This window comes from Anomaloglossus baeobatrachus, chromosome 2, assembly GCF_048569485.1.
Source record: "Anomaloglossus baeobatrachus isolate aAnoBae1 chromosome 2, aAnoBae1.hap1, whole genome shotgun sequence".
In the NCBI taxonomy this organism is placed as follows: Eukaryota; Metazoa; Chordata; class Amphibia; order Anura; family Aromobatidae; genus Anomaloglossus; species Anomaloglossus baeobatrachus.
In genome coordinates, this window is record NC_134354.1 from 97,093,663 (window position 1) to 97,110,289 (window position 16,627).

A 16,627-nucleotide genomic window follows, 5' to 3' on the forward strand; every position below is an offset into this window, starting at 1 on the left:
GACTGACGGTTTCTCTCCTCTATTTGGCCAGTGTTACTGTACATACCTATTATTGTACCGGCACGGCTATCATCTGCTAGAAGACTGACAACAAATCTCAAAAGTGCACTGGCATTGTGCGTCCTACCTGTGGTCAATAAGTGTTACATTGGAAGGAGCGATTCCTAAAGTGGCACAGCTCTGAAGCAATTCTTTCTTACGAGTCTCCCCTTGATTGTAGTAATTTCCTATGGATTATAAAAAAGATAAAAAAAGATTGTAGTAAAAGAGCATTATAAGCACAATCTTTTTTATAATTTATTTTACTCGCCATTGTTTCTCCAGCTCAGATTATGATCATCACTGTCCCCATTGGGGCTCACAATCTAAATTCTGTATCAGTATATCTTTGGAGTGTGGGAAGAAACCGGAGAGTCCAGAGGGAACCCACTCAAACAAGGCAAGATCATATAAACTAATCTCATACAATCTATATGGGCGGCATGATGGCTCAGTGGTTAGCACTGTAGTCTTGCAGCGCTGGGGTCCTGGGTTCATTTTCCACCAAGAACAACATCTGCAAGGAGTTTGTATGTTCTCCCTGTGTTTGCGTGGGTTTCCTCCAGGTTCTCCTGTTTCCTCCCACACTCCAAAGACATACAGATAGGAACTTAGATTGTGAGCTCCAATGGGGACAGTGTTGCTGATGTATGTAAAGCGTTGTGGAATAAATAGCACTATATAAATGAATATTAATATTATTATATAAGGGGCTGTCTGGAGTCTAATATTGAGGGTGTATCCACAGGATGGGCCATCAGTATTTGATCAGTTTGGGTCTAATTCATGGCAGCCTTGATGATCATCTACATGAAGGGCTCTTCTATACACAGAGACATGCAGATGAAAACATTTCAAGTATAAAGTCATGTGTGAACACAACCTATAAACAAATCTACATTACAAAAGGAAACAATTCAGTAAAATGTTACTACCAGGAATGAAAAGTCATTCTCTATCTATAGTAAACTGTAGGGGATAAGTTGCTGGCTGCTGGGGGTCCGACCGCTGGGACCCAGAATATTTCCGAGACCTGGCACTGCAGAGCCCCATCCTAAATTGGAGATGCCCATGCTCAACCATCACCCCATTGTGGGACTTCCTGAAAAGGACGAGTATCGTGCTTCGCTATATCCGTCCCTCCCACAACCAATGAATGGCCCCATGGTCGAGCATGTGCATCTCTGCTCCACCCATGATGGGGCTCTGCAGAGCACCATTCTCACGATCACTGAGGGCCTAGTAATCAGTAACTTTTCCATTATCCTATCTTCAAAAGGGGAGAACATTTAATTCCAGCAATACCCCTCTACAGGCACATGAAGGTGACTGCTTCTGACCAGTACTTTCATAAGAATCTGAAATTCTAAAGCTTCATATCTGAATTCAGAATCTTGTCAAGGTTTCCCGCACGCGAGGACACAAAAAGAGCAGCAATCAAGGCCATTCTTGTAGCCAAAATGATAGAACCCGATGAGTCCAGCACATTCTGTATCTTCCATTATAGTCACCAGGTTTCTGCTGTCCCATCTGTGAGCACCATGTTGAAAAGACAGAGAGCCTGATTCCAGTGATGTGTCACTTACTGTGCTGCATGCTTTGGATAAACTCACTGTTGTATCTGTTCCCGATCTAGCAGTTCTCTGAATGCTGATCTCTGTATAACCCCTCTCACACCACTGATTGGCAGCTTATGCATAGCCAGAAAGCGGCCATCAATTGTAGGGATTACGCAAAGAGCATGAATATAGAGGATAACATGGCGGCAGGTTTACTAGTCCTCTAGTGATAATTTCCTGCTGATAAAACTGATTTTATCACAACTAGAGCAAGTAGCCACATTTTGCTGTTCTCAGATTAGGTGCCAGAAACCTGCTAAAAGATTCCCTTTAAAAATAAGATGCAGAAGTGAATGGAACCTTAAACTGTATTTCTCCAAGTTGATCATGAAGAACAAGTGTTTGTAGGATGGCTTGTTCTCGATTACCGGCCTGCATAACCCGGCTGAATCACCAAAATGCCTGTTTGTTGGGTGATAAGCTCATTCATGAGAAAAGAATCATTGTTAGGTTTCTTTCTGATGTCCGTTTTCATCTATGTTTGTGCATCTGGGGATTTTCATGGACAAAACATGCATTATAGTCTATAGGATTATTTACGTCTGTTTTTTTGTTTTTTTTTAGAACAGTGTCTGCAAAAAAATCATGGACACACGTCTGTTTTGGATCGGAGTCCGATTATGAAACTATGGGTCTGTGAAAATCACCGGGAGCACTCGGATGCCATCTGTGTGCAATCCATGTATCGTCCATTTTTTATGTAGCAGACAGAAGCTTTGCCAACAAAAAAGTTTTTGTATAGCAGGACACTGCTCAGTAAGGCTGCTTTCACACTACGTTTTTTTAGCATGCGTCATGAACTTTTTTTGCTGCAAAAGCAGATCCTGTTTTTGCAGAGAAAAACGCATGCAAACGCATGTGTTATTTTGCAGGATCCTGTCACTTGAAGTTTATGGGCGGGCATTGGAGTCATGTGATCGGGAGTGAGGGGAACTGAACGTGAGACTGGGAGCCGGTAACCAAGGTAAACATCGGGTAACTTGCTTGGATTCCCGATATTTACCTTCGTTACGAGCGTCTGCAGCTGCTAGGAGCCGGGCTCCCTGCACACGTAACCAAGGTAAACATCGGTTATCCAAGCAAGTTACCCGATGTTTACCTTGGTTACGAGCCTCCGCAGCTCTCAGGCGGGGGAGAGAGGGAGGGGGACAGAGAGACTGATCACACCAGGCTGGTTGCTGGGCATGCTCAGTAGAGCAAGCAGGATCCTGTCTATCAGCATGCCAGCGTTCACATACGTTTGCATGTGGTATAGTCAGGATCCAGCAATTTGCAGTATTTGAACGCAGCTCAAAAACGCTACAAGTAGAATTTTTGAAAAAAGTTAAAAAACTGCAAGTCGCTGGATCCTCACTATAACGCACGCAAACGCAGGTGAACGCATGTTAACGCGAGTCCATTGCAAATGCATTGAAATGAAAACGCATTTGCACTGGATCCGTTTTTGCGTTAAAAAAACGTTCATGACGCATGTTAAAAAAACGTAGTGTGAAAGCAGCCTAACTTCACTGATGAAAAAATCTGAATAAAAATCTGAACTAAAACACGGATGAAAATTAGTGATTTTTCTCGTATGCAAAAAAATTAAGTGTGAATGAAACAATGGTGGCAGCAGATCGACCATGTACACAATGTGCTGCCAATTATATGACACCATATGGGGAAAAACGGTAGCAATGATCATTGTCTCCACCACTCTTTGTCGGCTCATGTAAATTATCAAAAAGACTGCTGGAACACCATTGTAAATGTAAACAGGGTGCTAGCCAAAATATACACAATCTATATGAAGTGAAAGCTGCACACCAAATTCAGAGAAATATGAACAAGCATAACTGCTTTATAATACATAAGGAATGAAAAATACAACTAGCCATATAAAAAATTGAAATGTGACATTGCATAACTGCTGAGGCTTATTTGAAAAAAGAGATAATTAGCTAATGTATTGATCAATTCATTACTGCCCCATTACCAACTTCACGGTAATCTCTTATTTATGAATAAAGAGATTACTGTGAAGTGGTTATGGGGCAGTAATGAATTGATCAATACATTAGCTAATTATCTCTTTTTTTCAAATAAGCCTCAGCAGTTATGCAATGTCACATTTCAATTTTTTATATGGCTAGTTGTATTTTTCATTCCTTATGTATTATAAAGCAGTTATGCTTGTTCATATTTCTCTGAATTTGGTGTGCAGCTTTCACTTCATATGGCTCATGTAAACTGGCCGATAAATGCATGCCAAATGATTAGTATGTGGTCGATAAATGCATTGACGGGCAGAAATCAGCACACTGAAAAGCACCTTTAGGCCACGGGCACATGTTTAGTATTTGGGGAGGTTTTTTTACCCCAGCATTTGTAGCCAAATCAGGAGTGGAATAATCAGAGGAAAAACACAGCACCACTTCTACATTTAGGCCGGAGTCACACTTGCGAGAGATTTGCGCGAGTCTTGCAGAGCATCACCTGTCATGGCCGCACACTCTCCGGACAGGAGTGTCTCAGCTGCATAGAAATACATTCAGCCGATCCGCTCCTGTCAGGAGAGTGCGTGGCCATGCTGGGTGATGTGATGCGAGTCTCTTGCAATAGTGACTCCGGCCTTATCACCCACTCCTGGATTTGGCTACAAATACTTAGGTAAAAAAAAAACCCCTCACCATATACTCAGGTTGAATTTGATCTGTGACTCTGATGTGCCGCCCCCCTCAAGAAAACCCCCTCGGACATGTGAATAGCCCCGTAAATTATAACGGCTGTGTATTCTAATTTTGAAAAGCGTAGTTAGGATATGTAAGTGAAAAAACAATAGCTTAAAGAATGTCTAAAGCCCCCAGACACTGTGAAGCAAAAGATGGCCAAACCATGGAGCCTCCTAATAGATGATGTCAGGGGATAGAAGGATCAGGAATCTTCCATTCTCCATCCCTGACCCACTATATTGTAGATGTTCAGAACACAAGTATGGCTCCACACACCATAGATCTGTGCATGGGGCGGCCAGCAGGAATAGAGACCGAAGCTACAGCACACGTGTATAGGAGTCAGAAGGGACATTAGATGGCCGAACTAAACTAGATTTTAGCCGACCAGAGTAGGTTTATGGACACCTTTTGTGCATATTCACAAGTGGTAAACGTGCTAACATTTTTCTAAGATTTGCCCCATACATGTGAATATAGATATTTCTGTACAGATTTCTAGAAGTCTTAAAGGGAATCTGTCACCAGATTTTTGCCACCTAACCTGAAAGCAGCATAATGTGGAGACAAAGATCCTGATTCCAGTGATGTGTCACTTACTGAGCTGCTTAGTGTAGTTTTGATAAAATCACTGTTATTCAGCAGTAAATTATCATCAGAGGACTACTTCACATGCTGCAGGTAGTCCAGCATACTCATAAGCTCTGTATAACTGCAGAGAAAGTGATTTTATAAAAATGGCAGCAAATAGCTCAGTAAGTGATACATCGCTGGAATCCGGGTCTCTGTCTCTACATTATGCTGCTCTCAGATGAGGGTGGAAAAACCTGGTGACAGATTCACTGCTACTTGTGAATATGACCTTACAAAATAATGAAAAAAAAAAATGTCATCAAACCTAAAGCTACTTTTATTGTTGATGTTTGTACATTTCCTTGCTATGATACACTAACACTTAACAACATGGATCATCTTCAGTAACCAATCAGATCTCGTCTTTCATTTTCCAATCTAGTAAGAATCAATGAAAGCTGAACTCTGATTGGTTGCTATGCACAAAACAAGGACACTTTTTCCTTATATGGTCGGGTATGTATGAAGGGTGAAGGGTTAAACTATTCGTACAGCGCGGTCAGGTGCCCGGCTCCACCAGCGTCCATACCTGTGGAGCAGCAGAGCACAGAGAGGGGGCGCTGTCCCTGCAACAGACCCAGGATAGTGGGGGCAAAAAACATGCACTCGTCATCTGGGTGGGCGATGAGCAGCAGCGGAGCCCGGACACCTGGCAGCAGAGCCGCTGACTGGCCGGAAACAGCGTCCCGCCACCTGCTGCACACCCACGACAGCACAGCGAGCGCCGCCACCACAGCGGCGACTGACAACATCGCGGAAGAGGGTGCGTGCATATCAGCGCTCCGACGGGAAACTAACGCAGAACAGCAAGGTTCCGCCATCAGCGCATGCGCAGTAACTCGCCTCACTGCACAACGCTCCATTACTTGCCTTGTGTAGGCTGTGAGGAAGGCTGACAGTTCTGACCGCACTATTGTCACCTCCTGTACAAATTTACACCTTTATATTAAAAGTAATAAGAATATTATGCAAAATCCACCACTTAGTCTCACCTTTCTTATGAGGCACTTCACTGGCACAATGTGACTAAAAAATGCAAATTAAAGTGAACTTATCATTCAGGGCTGTAATCATCCCTAATGGATCCTGCAGTGATCTGTTGGAAAAAAAAACGTTTTGCAGACACTTTCCTTCGTTTAGAAAGATTTGATTTTTACAGCCAGGGCCGGCTCCGGGTTTTTGGGGGCCCCGGGCAAAAGAGTCTCAGTGGGCCCCATCCACACGCACATACACTGATACCTACACATACAGGCATACGTACATATACAGTACATATTTAAAGAGAAATTCAGAAAAATACCTATAAACAAATATACAGAGTCGTATACACTGACATATAGAGATACACAACATACATACAGACACATTAGAGGTATTATTAATATGGGGAAGCCGGCAGCAGCCTCACTCACCTCCCCCGCTTGTCTCCATCCAGCTCCTCCTGGGCATGCGACTGCTGCATAATGGCTGTTACTAACAGACAGTGTGCACACTGACACTGCTGTATATACATCACAGGAGGGGCTGAGGGCTACAATATATATCACAGGAGAGGCAGGGGGCATATATGTTACTGGAGTGGCAAACAGCTCTGGGGGCATACACATTACTGGGGTGGGCATAGTGCTCTGCGGGACTGCACATATAGCTCTGGGAGCCGCACATGGGGGGGGGCACACGCACAGCTCTGATGCATGGATACACACTCACAGCTCTGCTGCACCTGCACATACACACACACACACCCTGATAGCACTGTTGCACACATCTCTGCTACATATGTACAGACACAAACACACACACACACACAGCTCTGCTGCCTTCATGCACACTGCACTACTACAAAGCACTGCTGTATACAAACACTCTGCAGCCCAAAGAGTACATACTGTATTCACACAGCTGTGCTGCACACTTGCACCCTGATAGCACTGTTGCACACATCTCTGCTACATATGTACAGACACAAACACACACACACACACACACACACAGCTCTGCTGCCTTCATGCACACTGCACTACTACACAGAACTCTTCTGCCCAGAGTACATACTGTATACACACAGCTCTGCTGTACACATGCACCCTGATAGCCCTGTTGCACACATCTCTGCTGCAGATGTACAGACACAGAAAAACACACAGGTCTGCTGCCTTTACGCACACTACTATACACAAATCACTGCTGTATACATACACACAGATCTGCTGCCCAAAGAGTACATACTGTATACACATAGCTCTGCTGCACATACACACAACTCAATTCACACACACAGCTCTGCTGCACACATACATACACAGCTTTGCTGCACACATACATACACAGCTCTGCTGCACACACATCTCTGCTTCACACACGCATACACACAGCTCTGCTGCACGCACACACAGCCCTGCTGCACGCACACAGCTCTGCTGCACACACATATATACAGCTCTGCTGCACACACACATACACACAGCTTTGCTGCACACATACTGTTTTAGTTATCTCCTTTTTATACAAGGGTTGTAGCTTATGGTGGGAGCAGCTGAGACATGTGCCCACACTGCTCTGTGGGGGGCCAGTACATATAGCTCGTGGGGGAGGGCATATACAGATCGGAAGGTGGGGTGGGGTGTGTGTGGAACATACCGCTCAGGTCACAGTGGAGAGGTGGCCCACACAGCGACGGACGGCAGCACTGTGCTGGTTTTCGCTGGCTGGCCCTACGGCTCCTCTTCATCTGTACGACTGGAGAACACCGCGCAGTAGCTCCGCCCACAGATGAACGACAGACCAGGAGCACACAGCGAACGCTGTGGACTGTGTGCCAGCAGCTGCACTTTCCTGCAGAGCACTGCGGCTCCTGGAAATCGGCCCGGGGGCCGCAGAACTGATGAAGGCAAGTAGCCCCCCCGGATGTCCAGGGCCCCGACACTTGCCCAGGTGCATTGGGTGCCGGGATCCGTTAATTTATTGCTATTTAGCCAGCCATTTGTCTTGCATTTATAAAAGGATCCATTTTTTTTCTTACTGGATCAGTTTCAAATGGAAGATAAATAGCAATCTGTTAAGAGATCCATTCTCCTTAGACTCTAATGTTAAAAAAACGGAATGGGCAGAAATCAATTTTTTTTAAAAATGGTCAAAAAAGTTGTTTACAGAACTTTTTTGTCATCAGATGATTGCTGGATGTGTGAAAGGCAAAAAATGGGCCAGCACCACTATATAAGCAAGGGGCCTTGAACAGAGCCTAAGGGGTGCTTCACACACAGCGAGCTCGCTGCCGAGATCGCTGCTGAGTCACGCTTTTTGTGACGCAGCAGTGACCTCATTAGCGATCTCGCTGTGTGTGACAATGAGCAGCGATCTGGCCCCTGCTGCGAGATCGCTGCTCGTTACACACAGCCCTGGTTCGTTTTCTTCAAAGCCGCTCTCCCGCTGTGACACACAGATCGCTGTGTGTGACAGCGAGAGAGCGACAAATGAAGCGAGCAGGAGCCGGCATCTGACAGCTGAGGTAAGCTGTATCCAAGATAAACATCGGGTAACCAAGGTGGTTACCCGATATTTACCTTAGTTACGAGCCTCTGCAGCTCTCACGCTGCCTGTGCTGCCGGCTCCGGCTCTCTGCACATGTAGCTGCTGTACACATCGGGTTAATTAACCCGATGTGTACAGCAGCTAGGAGAGCAAGGAGCCAGCGCTAAGCAGTGTGCGCGGCTCCCTGCTCTCTGAACATGTAGCTGCATTACACATCGGGTTAATTAACACGATGTGTACTGTAGCTAGGAGAGCAAGGAGCCAGCGCTAAGCAGTGTGCGCGGCTCCCTGCTCTCTGAACATGTAGCTGCATTACACATCGGGTTAATTAACCCGATGTGTACTGTAGCTATGGTAGGAGAGCAAGGAGCCAGCGCTCAGTGTGCGCGGCTCCCTGCTCCCTGCACACACAGCTGTGCGCTGGTAACTAATGTAAACATCGGGTAACCATACCCGATGTTTACCTTAGTTACCAGTCTCCGCAGCTTCCAGACGGCAGCTCCGTGCAAGCGCAGCGTCGCTTGCACGTCGCTGCTGGCTGGGGGCTGTTCACTGGTCGCTGGTGAGATCTGCCTGTTTGACAGCTCACCAGCGACCATGTAGCGATGCAGCAGCGATCCTGACCAGGTCAGATCGCTGGTCGGATCGCTGCTGCATCGCTAAGTGTGAAGGTACCTTAATTCATGATCTCTGAATTACAGAATGAACCTGAGCCTGTTACTACCATATGAAATGCTGCTGAGCTTTACAGAAAACACATAGTGGCGACTGATTAACAGTGAACGAAGGGAGTAGGAACCTGGGGAGAACCGCCGGCAGTGTCCGAATGGTTGGCACTGAGGGCGAAAAAAACAATGGCAAGGAAGTTGAGTCTGTTCTCCCGCCAAGGAGTGCACCTAAGGGCATGTGCCCACGGGAGCTTGTTTCTGCGGATTTTGCCGCGGAAAATCTGCGGACTTTTCTGGATTTTCCAGATAAATCCGCAGGTTTTAGCATGTACAGACACTCCCCATGTTATCCTATGGGACATGGGGAGTGTCTGTGTCCACGTTGCGGAAAGTGCGGCTGCGGAATATTCTGCGGATGTCCCGCAGCCGCACGTAACTGCATGTCAATTATTCATGCGGAATTACCTGCGGAAATCCCGGCCCTCCGCTATGGAGATAAAGGCCGGGACATCCGCAGGTAATTTGCATGAAAGTCCGCAGGTTTACCGCTGCTATATCGCTGGAATCCCGCAGCTAAAAATAGCTGCGGATGCCGGTGGGCAGCTGCGGGAAGCCTGCGGCCGTACCTGCGGATACATACGCAGGTGCGATCACCCGTGGGCACATAGCCTAAGATGCACGCGTGCACATCGGCCCTATTCTTAAAGGGCCGGCATGCTATTTCCAGGAAATGCCGTTCAGCCTATGGCTGAGAGGCAGAGTGTATTTAATTCATACTCCCATTAGGGGAGGTGCCTGCACAACGCCTCTAGTTAGTCAGTCAGTCTGCTACCTAGCTAGTTGTCAGGTCCTGAGCTCCTGCTCTGTTATCCCTATGTCCATCTCCAGGATCTGCCTTCCCATACCTGTCTATCTCTGCCGTGCCCACCATTCCAGTCCGTACCTGCCTGTCCAACATGCCTCAGTTACCTCACCTGTACCCTGCTATTCCTTAGTCCGTCACCTGTCCGGAGAATCAACTGCCACAGTCCCAGTCACTGCCCTGGCAGTGGTACCTGGCATCTGCCTTGCGATGGGTGCTTTATGCCTCTCCCTCTAAGGGGTAAGCCAGGGTCCCCCCTATGATGCAGTGGGTTCACTAATCCCACCCACTGTCTCTTCATCGGCCGCGAGCATTACACCTGACTTGTCAACACACAGGAGAAATGTTCTGTAGGTTTTGAAGACGCTGAGGGAGAATTGTCTGTAAGCCAATTTCAAGAAGTGTGTCTTCGAACTGACTTCCCTTCCCTTCATGGGCTACATAATCTCCGACAACAGTTTGAAGATGAATCCGGAGATGGTGTCAGTGGTACTGAAATGGTCTCGTTCTATCAGTGGTTCTTGGGCTTTGCCAATTACTACCGCCAGTTCATCTTGACCTGCAGGGTGGTGAATCCTAGGATGTGAACTCCTGAGGTTGAGAGTGTGTTTATCTCCCTTTAGCAGGCCATTTCATCAGCCCCAGCGCTGCACAGACCGGAAATCAACAAACAGTTCTTAAAATTGGATGATTCTTCATGTGGGGCTGGTTCACGCAGAAATCTGCTACCTGTTGAATGGTGACTGCAGCTTATTTTCCAAGGCATTTTCTGCTCCTGAGCACAACTACTTGATTGGCAACTGAGAATTGTTGGTGATTAAGATGGCTCTGAAGGAGTGGTGGTACCTATTGAAGGGGGCAGTGCATCCCATTGTCATCAACACCGATCACAAGATTTTGACCTACCTGCAATCCACACCAAGCCCGGTGGTTGCTGTTCTTCGTCCGCTTCAACTTTGTTCTCCATTTTCTGGCGACTGAACGTCTCAAAATAACGTCAAGGCGGATGCACTCTCCAGGGATTTTTTACCTGCCAACCAAGAGGAGCAGCATCAACACATCATGGAGCCCTCCAAAATGCTCACGGTAGCTCCAGTAAGCTTATCTCTGGTACCACCCAAAAAGACTTGGCGCAGAAACAAAAAAGCTGGTGCTGCAGTGGAGTCAATCCTCGAAGCTTGCAGGTCATGCCGGGCATAAGAAGCTGACTCTTCTCATCTTGTGGCATTACTGGTGGCCAACTCTGCGCAAGGACATTGTGAACTTTGTTTCAGCCTGCCCTTCATGTGCTCGCTTATAAGATCCCTAAGAAGGTTCCCTCTGGGTGGCTAATACCTCTACCTGTGCATTCCACCACTTGGCAGCACATCTTTATAAAGTTCATCACTGACCTGCCGGTGTCTTCTATTTGCTCCATCATCTGGGGGTCATAGTGGACAGATTCTTCAAAATGGCCTACTTCACTTCTTTGCCCGGTCTTCCCTCTGCTCACTGAGCATTTCTTCCAGCAAGTGTTCCCCCTGCATAATCTACCCCCAACATTGTGTCTGATAAAAGGCGTCTAGTTCACATCCAGATTCTGAAGGGCCTCCTGTAAGGGTACCTTCACACTTAGCGATGCAGCAGCGATCCGACCAGCGATCTGACCTGGTCAGGATCGCTGCTGCATCGCTACATGGTCGCTGGTGAGCTGTCAAACAGGCAGATCTCACCAGCGACCAGTGAACAGCCCCCAGCCAGCAGCGACGTGCAAGCGACGCTGCGCTTGCACGGAGCCGCCGTCTGGAAGCTGCGGAGACTGGTAACTAAGGTAAACATCGGGTATGGTTACCCGATGTTTACATTAGTTACCAGTGTGAGCAGGGAGCAGGGAGCCGCGCACACTGAGCGCTGGCTCCTTGCTCTCCTAGCTACAGTACACATCGGGTTAATTAACCCGATGTGTAATGCAGCTACATGTGCAGAGAGCAGGGAGCCGCGCACACTGCTTAGCGCTGGCTCCTTGCTCTCCTAGCTGCTGTACACATCGGGTTAATTAACCCGATGTGTACAGCAGCTACATGTGCAGAGAGCCGGAGCCGGCACTGGCAGCGTGAGAGCTGCAGAGGCTGGTAACTAAGGTAAATATCGGGTAACCACCTTGGTTACCCGATGTTTATCTTGGATACAGCTTACCTCAGCTGTCAGACGCCGGCTCCTGCTCCCTGCTCGCTTCATTTGTCGCTCTCTTGCTGTCACACACAGCGATCTGTGTGTCACAGCAGGAGAGCGGCTTTGAAGAAAACGAACCAGGGCTGTGTGTAACGAGCAGCGATCTCGCAGCAGGGGCCAGATCGCTGCTCATTGTCACACACAGCGAGATCGCTAATGAGGTCACTGCTGCGTCACAAAAAGCGTGACTCAGCAGCGATCTCGGCAGCGAGCTCGCTGTGTGTGAAGCACCCCTAAATTGCTGAATATGACCTTGGACTTCTCGTCTGCCTACCATCCTCAGTCCAATGGTCAAGTGGAGTGGGTCAACTATATTTTGACAAAATTGCTGCGGCACTTCGTCAATGCACACTACGATTGGGTCGAACTTCTACCTTGGGCTGAGTTCTCCTGTAACAATCCAGTGAGTGGCTCCTCTGCTAACTCTCCATTCTATATTATATATGGACAGCAACCGAATATTTCTTTTCCTGTGGCTACCACCTCCAGCAACGCTGCGGCTGATGCTCTCAAGAGTTTCTCCAAAATCTGGGCAAAAACCAAGGTCTCTCTGGAGTGGTCCTCCATACAGATGAAAACGCATGCGGATAAGAGACGTCTGGATCCTTCCTGGTTTTTGGACTGCGTCCAGCAGTCTCACTTCCTACTTCTGTCAGGGATACCGGGAGACTCATCCTCCTGGCTGCTCAGTAGTTGCATCTGCTTCCATCCCTCCTGTCAGTTCCTGGGGCCTGCATATGCTGCACAGGTCTCCTGGGAGCGTGATTAGGGAGCGTGCACGTCCCTGCTCTTAAGGATAAGAGTACTCTAACCGGGAAGTGCCTCTCAGCCTATGGCCGAGATGCACTAGGTGCTTAAGGCATCCTCCCCCTACGGAAGGTGCCTGAGCAACGTGGTCTTATTGCTAGTGACATGCTGCTAGTTGTCATGTCCCGTTCCCTGTACCTGCAATCTAGTACCTACCTGAACTTGTGGTACCCGCTGTACCTGCTACACCTGAGGAATCCTCGGCACCAGTCTGAACCAGTCGTCTAATATGCACCAGCTGTCCAGTCTGCACCTGAGTTCGTCCCTGCATCCTAAATCCCTGAGGTTCAGCTGCCGCAGTGCTGGGATATCCCCTGGAGTAGCATCTGGCGGCTGCCTTCCAGCACAAACCTATCCTCACCATCAGAGGCGCTAGTGAAGAAGTAGTCTCTTAGTTACGCCTGTCAAGGGTGACTTGGTGCTGTGGCACAGTAGGTCCACACCCACAAACAGAACAGCTTCACTTGCATTTTACCAATTAGATGTGCACACTGACGGGCCAGCTCTTTCAGCCATAGGCAGGGGTCAAAGGACAGCACTGTCTGTGGCTTTGTATACTGAAGTTGTACAATAGTTACCATGACACAGGAAATACTATTGTATGCTGTAGTAACAGTACGAGACCATTGTGGTATATAGTTGTATACTGTATGTTCTGTGTAAAGTTGAGCACTTTTAAAACATTTTTGAAACAATTTTGTTAGGTGTAATTAGATCCTAGAATTGCTTAGTAGGCTGGTCCCTAAACTCAGGATGATGACTCTTTCACTATGGATATAATAGTCTGGCTGTAATCTTCTGTGTGTATTGCTGCATATACATGTTGGAATCTACATGGCTGATCAGGTCTGTCATGTTTTGCTTTTAGCAGGTCAGGATTCTCTTATTTTTTTGATGATAATCATTTAGGCCCCCTTCACACGTCCGCGTCTCCGGTACGTGTTTGGTCTGTTTCCTCACGTGCCGGAGCCACTGGCACACGTAGACCCATTAAAATCAATAGGCTGCGCACACGTGCGTGTTTTGTCATGGACCGTGTGTGCGTGTGGAGCATACATGTGCCTGTGTGCTCCACACGTAGACATGTTCGTTTTTCTCCAGCATCACGGGTGTCACATGGACCGCACAGATGTGATCCGTGTGACACGCACCGGAGAAAACACACGTGTCTGTGAAATAAAAAGAATTTCTATACTCACCTTCTCCAGCGCTGCTGTCCCTGCCGCTGCTGGCACTTGCTTCCGACCCCCGCTCATTGCATATTCACGCCACTGTGGGTCAGAAGCAGCAGCAGCAGGGAGTCGGCAGGACGGGAGGCCGCAGATCAGCACCACGGACAGCAACGCCAGGGACAGGTAAGCAGAAAGTTCCCGTTCTCCGTGTGTTATCACGGATACCACACGTTGTGCCATAAACACGGTACATGGAGAATACGCGCCTTTGACACGTCCGTGAAAAACGTGCGTGATTTTCACGGACATGTGAAAGAGGCCTTACACATGCTATCGTCCTGCTGATATTGGGTTAAAAACGTTACCCGACACGTTATTTTTCATTTTACTATGCATAAAAATCAACAGGCAGGTAGTTACCAACTACCTGCCTGTTGTGCCTGGTGACCAGCAGGCGATTCAGCGGCTTTTGCTGACGTCCCATCTACAGAGAGGTGGCTTCTTTTCTGCTTTGTTGACAGGGCGTCACTGCCGGGTGTGCTTACAGGTGACATGCTAACACCTGCATAACTGAAAGTCGGCAGATCCCGCGAGGAATAAAGTTCATTTTCTCCCAGGTGCTATCCTTTTAGAAACAGTGTCATGGCACCTTTATAACGCTATTAACCTGCAGATTAACTCCATATCTGCAGGGAAATGGCATTATCTGAGCTGACAGGTTTCCTTTAAGGCTGGAGTCACACTTGTGAGAGACTCGCGCAAGTCTCGCATCGCATCACCCCGCACGGCCTGATGCTCTCCGGACAGGAGCTTCTCAGCTGCATAGAAATACATGCTGCCATCCCGCTCCTGTCTGGAGAGTGTGCGGCCATGCCGGGTGATGCGATGCGAGACTAGCGCGAGTCTCTCACAAGTGTGATTCTGGCCTAAGGGTTTTTCCAATATAATAAGCTAAGTCCTATGCAAAGGATAGGGGATAACTTACTGACCTATTGGGTCTTATAACTGGGATTCCTATCGATCAGGTTTTTAGAACTGGGAAACCTGCGCAGCCTTGTCTTGAATGAAGTGCACATGCTCAAACTCAGCTCCATTCATTGTCTATGGGACTGTTGGAAATAGGAGGCGCATAGGCCGCTGGTCCCGTACACACAGGACGCAGGCACAGAGGCCGCTGAGTCCCTGCACGAACACAGGCCGCTGCATTCGTGTACGCACAGAGACCGCAGGGTTCCTACTTCCTACACACAGAGAGGCCGCTGGTCCCCGCACACAAGGACGCACGCACAGAGGCCGCTGGTCCCCGCACACACAAGGACGCACGCACAGAGGCCGCCGGGTTCCTACACACAGAGGCCGCTGGTCCCCGCACACACAAGGACGCACGCACAGAGGCCGCCGGGTTCCTGTACACACAGACCTCACGCAGACGTACGGCCGTCACACATGTAACATGTAGGTGAGGCCCCGCCCCCGGACACGCCCCGTCCGCCCGTCGCGCGGCTCCGCAGGTCCTGGCAGCTGTGTGCTGAGCTCGTGCCGTCTCCCGGGTCTGGTAACCTCTCTGGATCCGGGGCTCCGGCCGCGCGGCTCATTCCCGGTTAGAAGTCATTGTGAGACACGAAATCCCGGCGGGTCTTCTCTCCCGGATCCGCTTGGCTCCGGTCCCATACAGCGTCCTGTCAGGACCGTGTGAAGCCGCCGTGTCCGAGGAGGAGGCGGAGTGATCTGATCGCTGCAGCCGCCGCGCACACCCCATCCGGGGACACAGGGACCTCTCCGGACATGATCTACGGGCCGCAGTGAGCCCGGGCCTGAGCGCCGACTGCTCCCGGGGAGGTGGTGACCGGCAGGAGGAGGAGGAGGAGACGGGGGGGCGCACAAGATGGCGGACACAATCCGCGTCCTGCCCGGCTGACATCGGCTGAGGACGGAAATGCAGACGGTGAGTGAGAGGAGGCTGGGCCTGGAGTGGGGGCCGGCGGGTCTGCGGCCTTGTGTGGAGGGCACCGGGAGATCGGCTCCGCACACCGGCTGATAACAGAAGACAATAGGCAGCTCTGCATTGTTGTGTAGGACACATATATGTTCCATCCTGGCCGTTCAGGAGTCTGGGAAAGCTGGGTGTGATGAGTGTCTGTCACCCTGCAACTCCAAGGAAACCTGACACTTCCCACTACAAAACTTGCCAAAATTAAAACATACAGAATTTATCTTTGTGTTGGGTCCCCGGACTCTGCGGCCACTGGTGCTTGTCCCGTCTGTGCCCAGCGCGGGGGCCGCAGATCCGCTGTCTGGGAACGTCCTATGTCTCCACACAGTGTGTGTGGGGGAGTCTGGAGACCCCACAGCCCCCTCCAGCCAGAGGCATCTC

The 16,627-nt window shown here is 48.8% G+C and overlaps 2 protein-coding genes across 11 annotated transcripts in view; one reads left to right on the top strand and one right to left on the bottom strand.

The window, feature by feature from the left end:
- Window positions 1–5,777, bottom strand: part of PIGL (phosphatidylinositol glycan anchor biosynthesis class L) — a 227,776-nt gene extending 221,999 nt beyond the window's left edge. The window contains exons 1-2 of the mRNA XM_075335204.1: window positions 5,532–5,777; window positions 128–227 (exon numbers count right to left, since the gene is read on the bottom strand). Of these exons, the coding sequence (XP_075191319.1) occupies window positions 128–227; window positions 5,532–5,775 (344 nt within the window). The 5' untranslated portion in view covers window positions 5,776–5,777. The remainder of the gene's footprint in view (window positions 1–127; window positions 228–5,531) is intronic.
- A 9,642-nt stretch (window positions 5,778–15,419) lies between these two features.
- Window positions 15,420–16,627, top strand: part of NCOR1 (nuclear receptor corepressor 1) — a 320,571-nt gene continuing 319,363 nt past the window's right edge. For 5 of the 10 annotated variants that reach the window (XM_075335193.1, XM_075335198.1, XM_075335199.1 and 2 more), the window contains exon 1: window positions 15,421–16,198. The gene's annotated coding sequence lies outside the window, so the exon portion shown is untranslated. Of the gene's footprint in view, window positions 16,199–16,627 lie in introns of all 10 variants that reach the window. The other 5 variants (XM_075335195.1, XM_075335194.1, XM_075335201.1 and 2 more) reach the window with 4 other exon arrangements.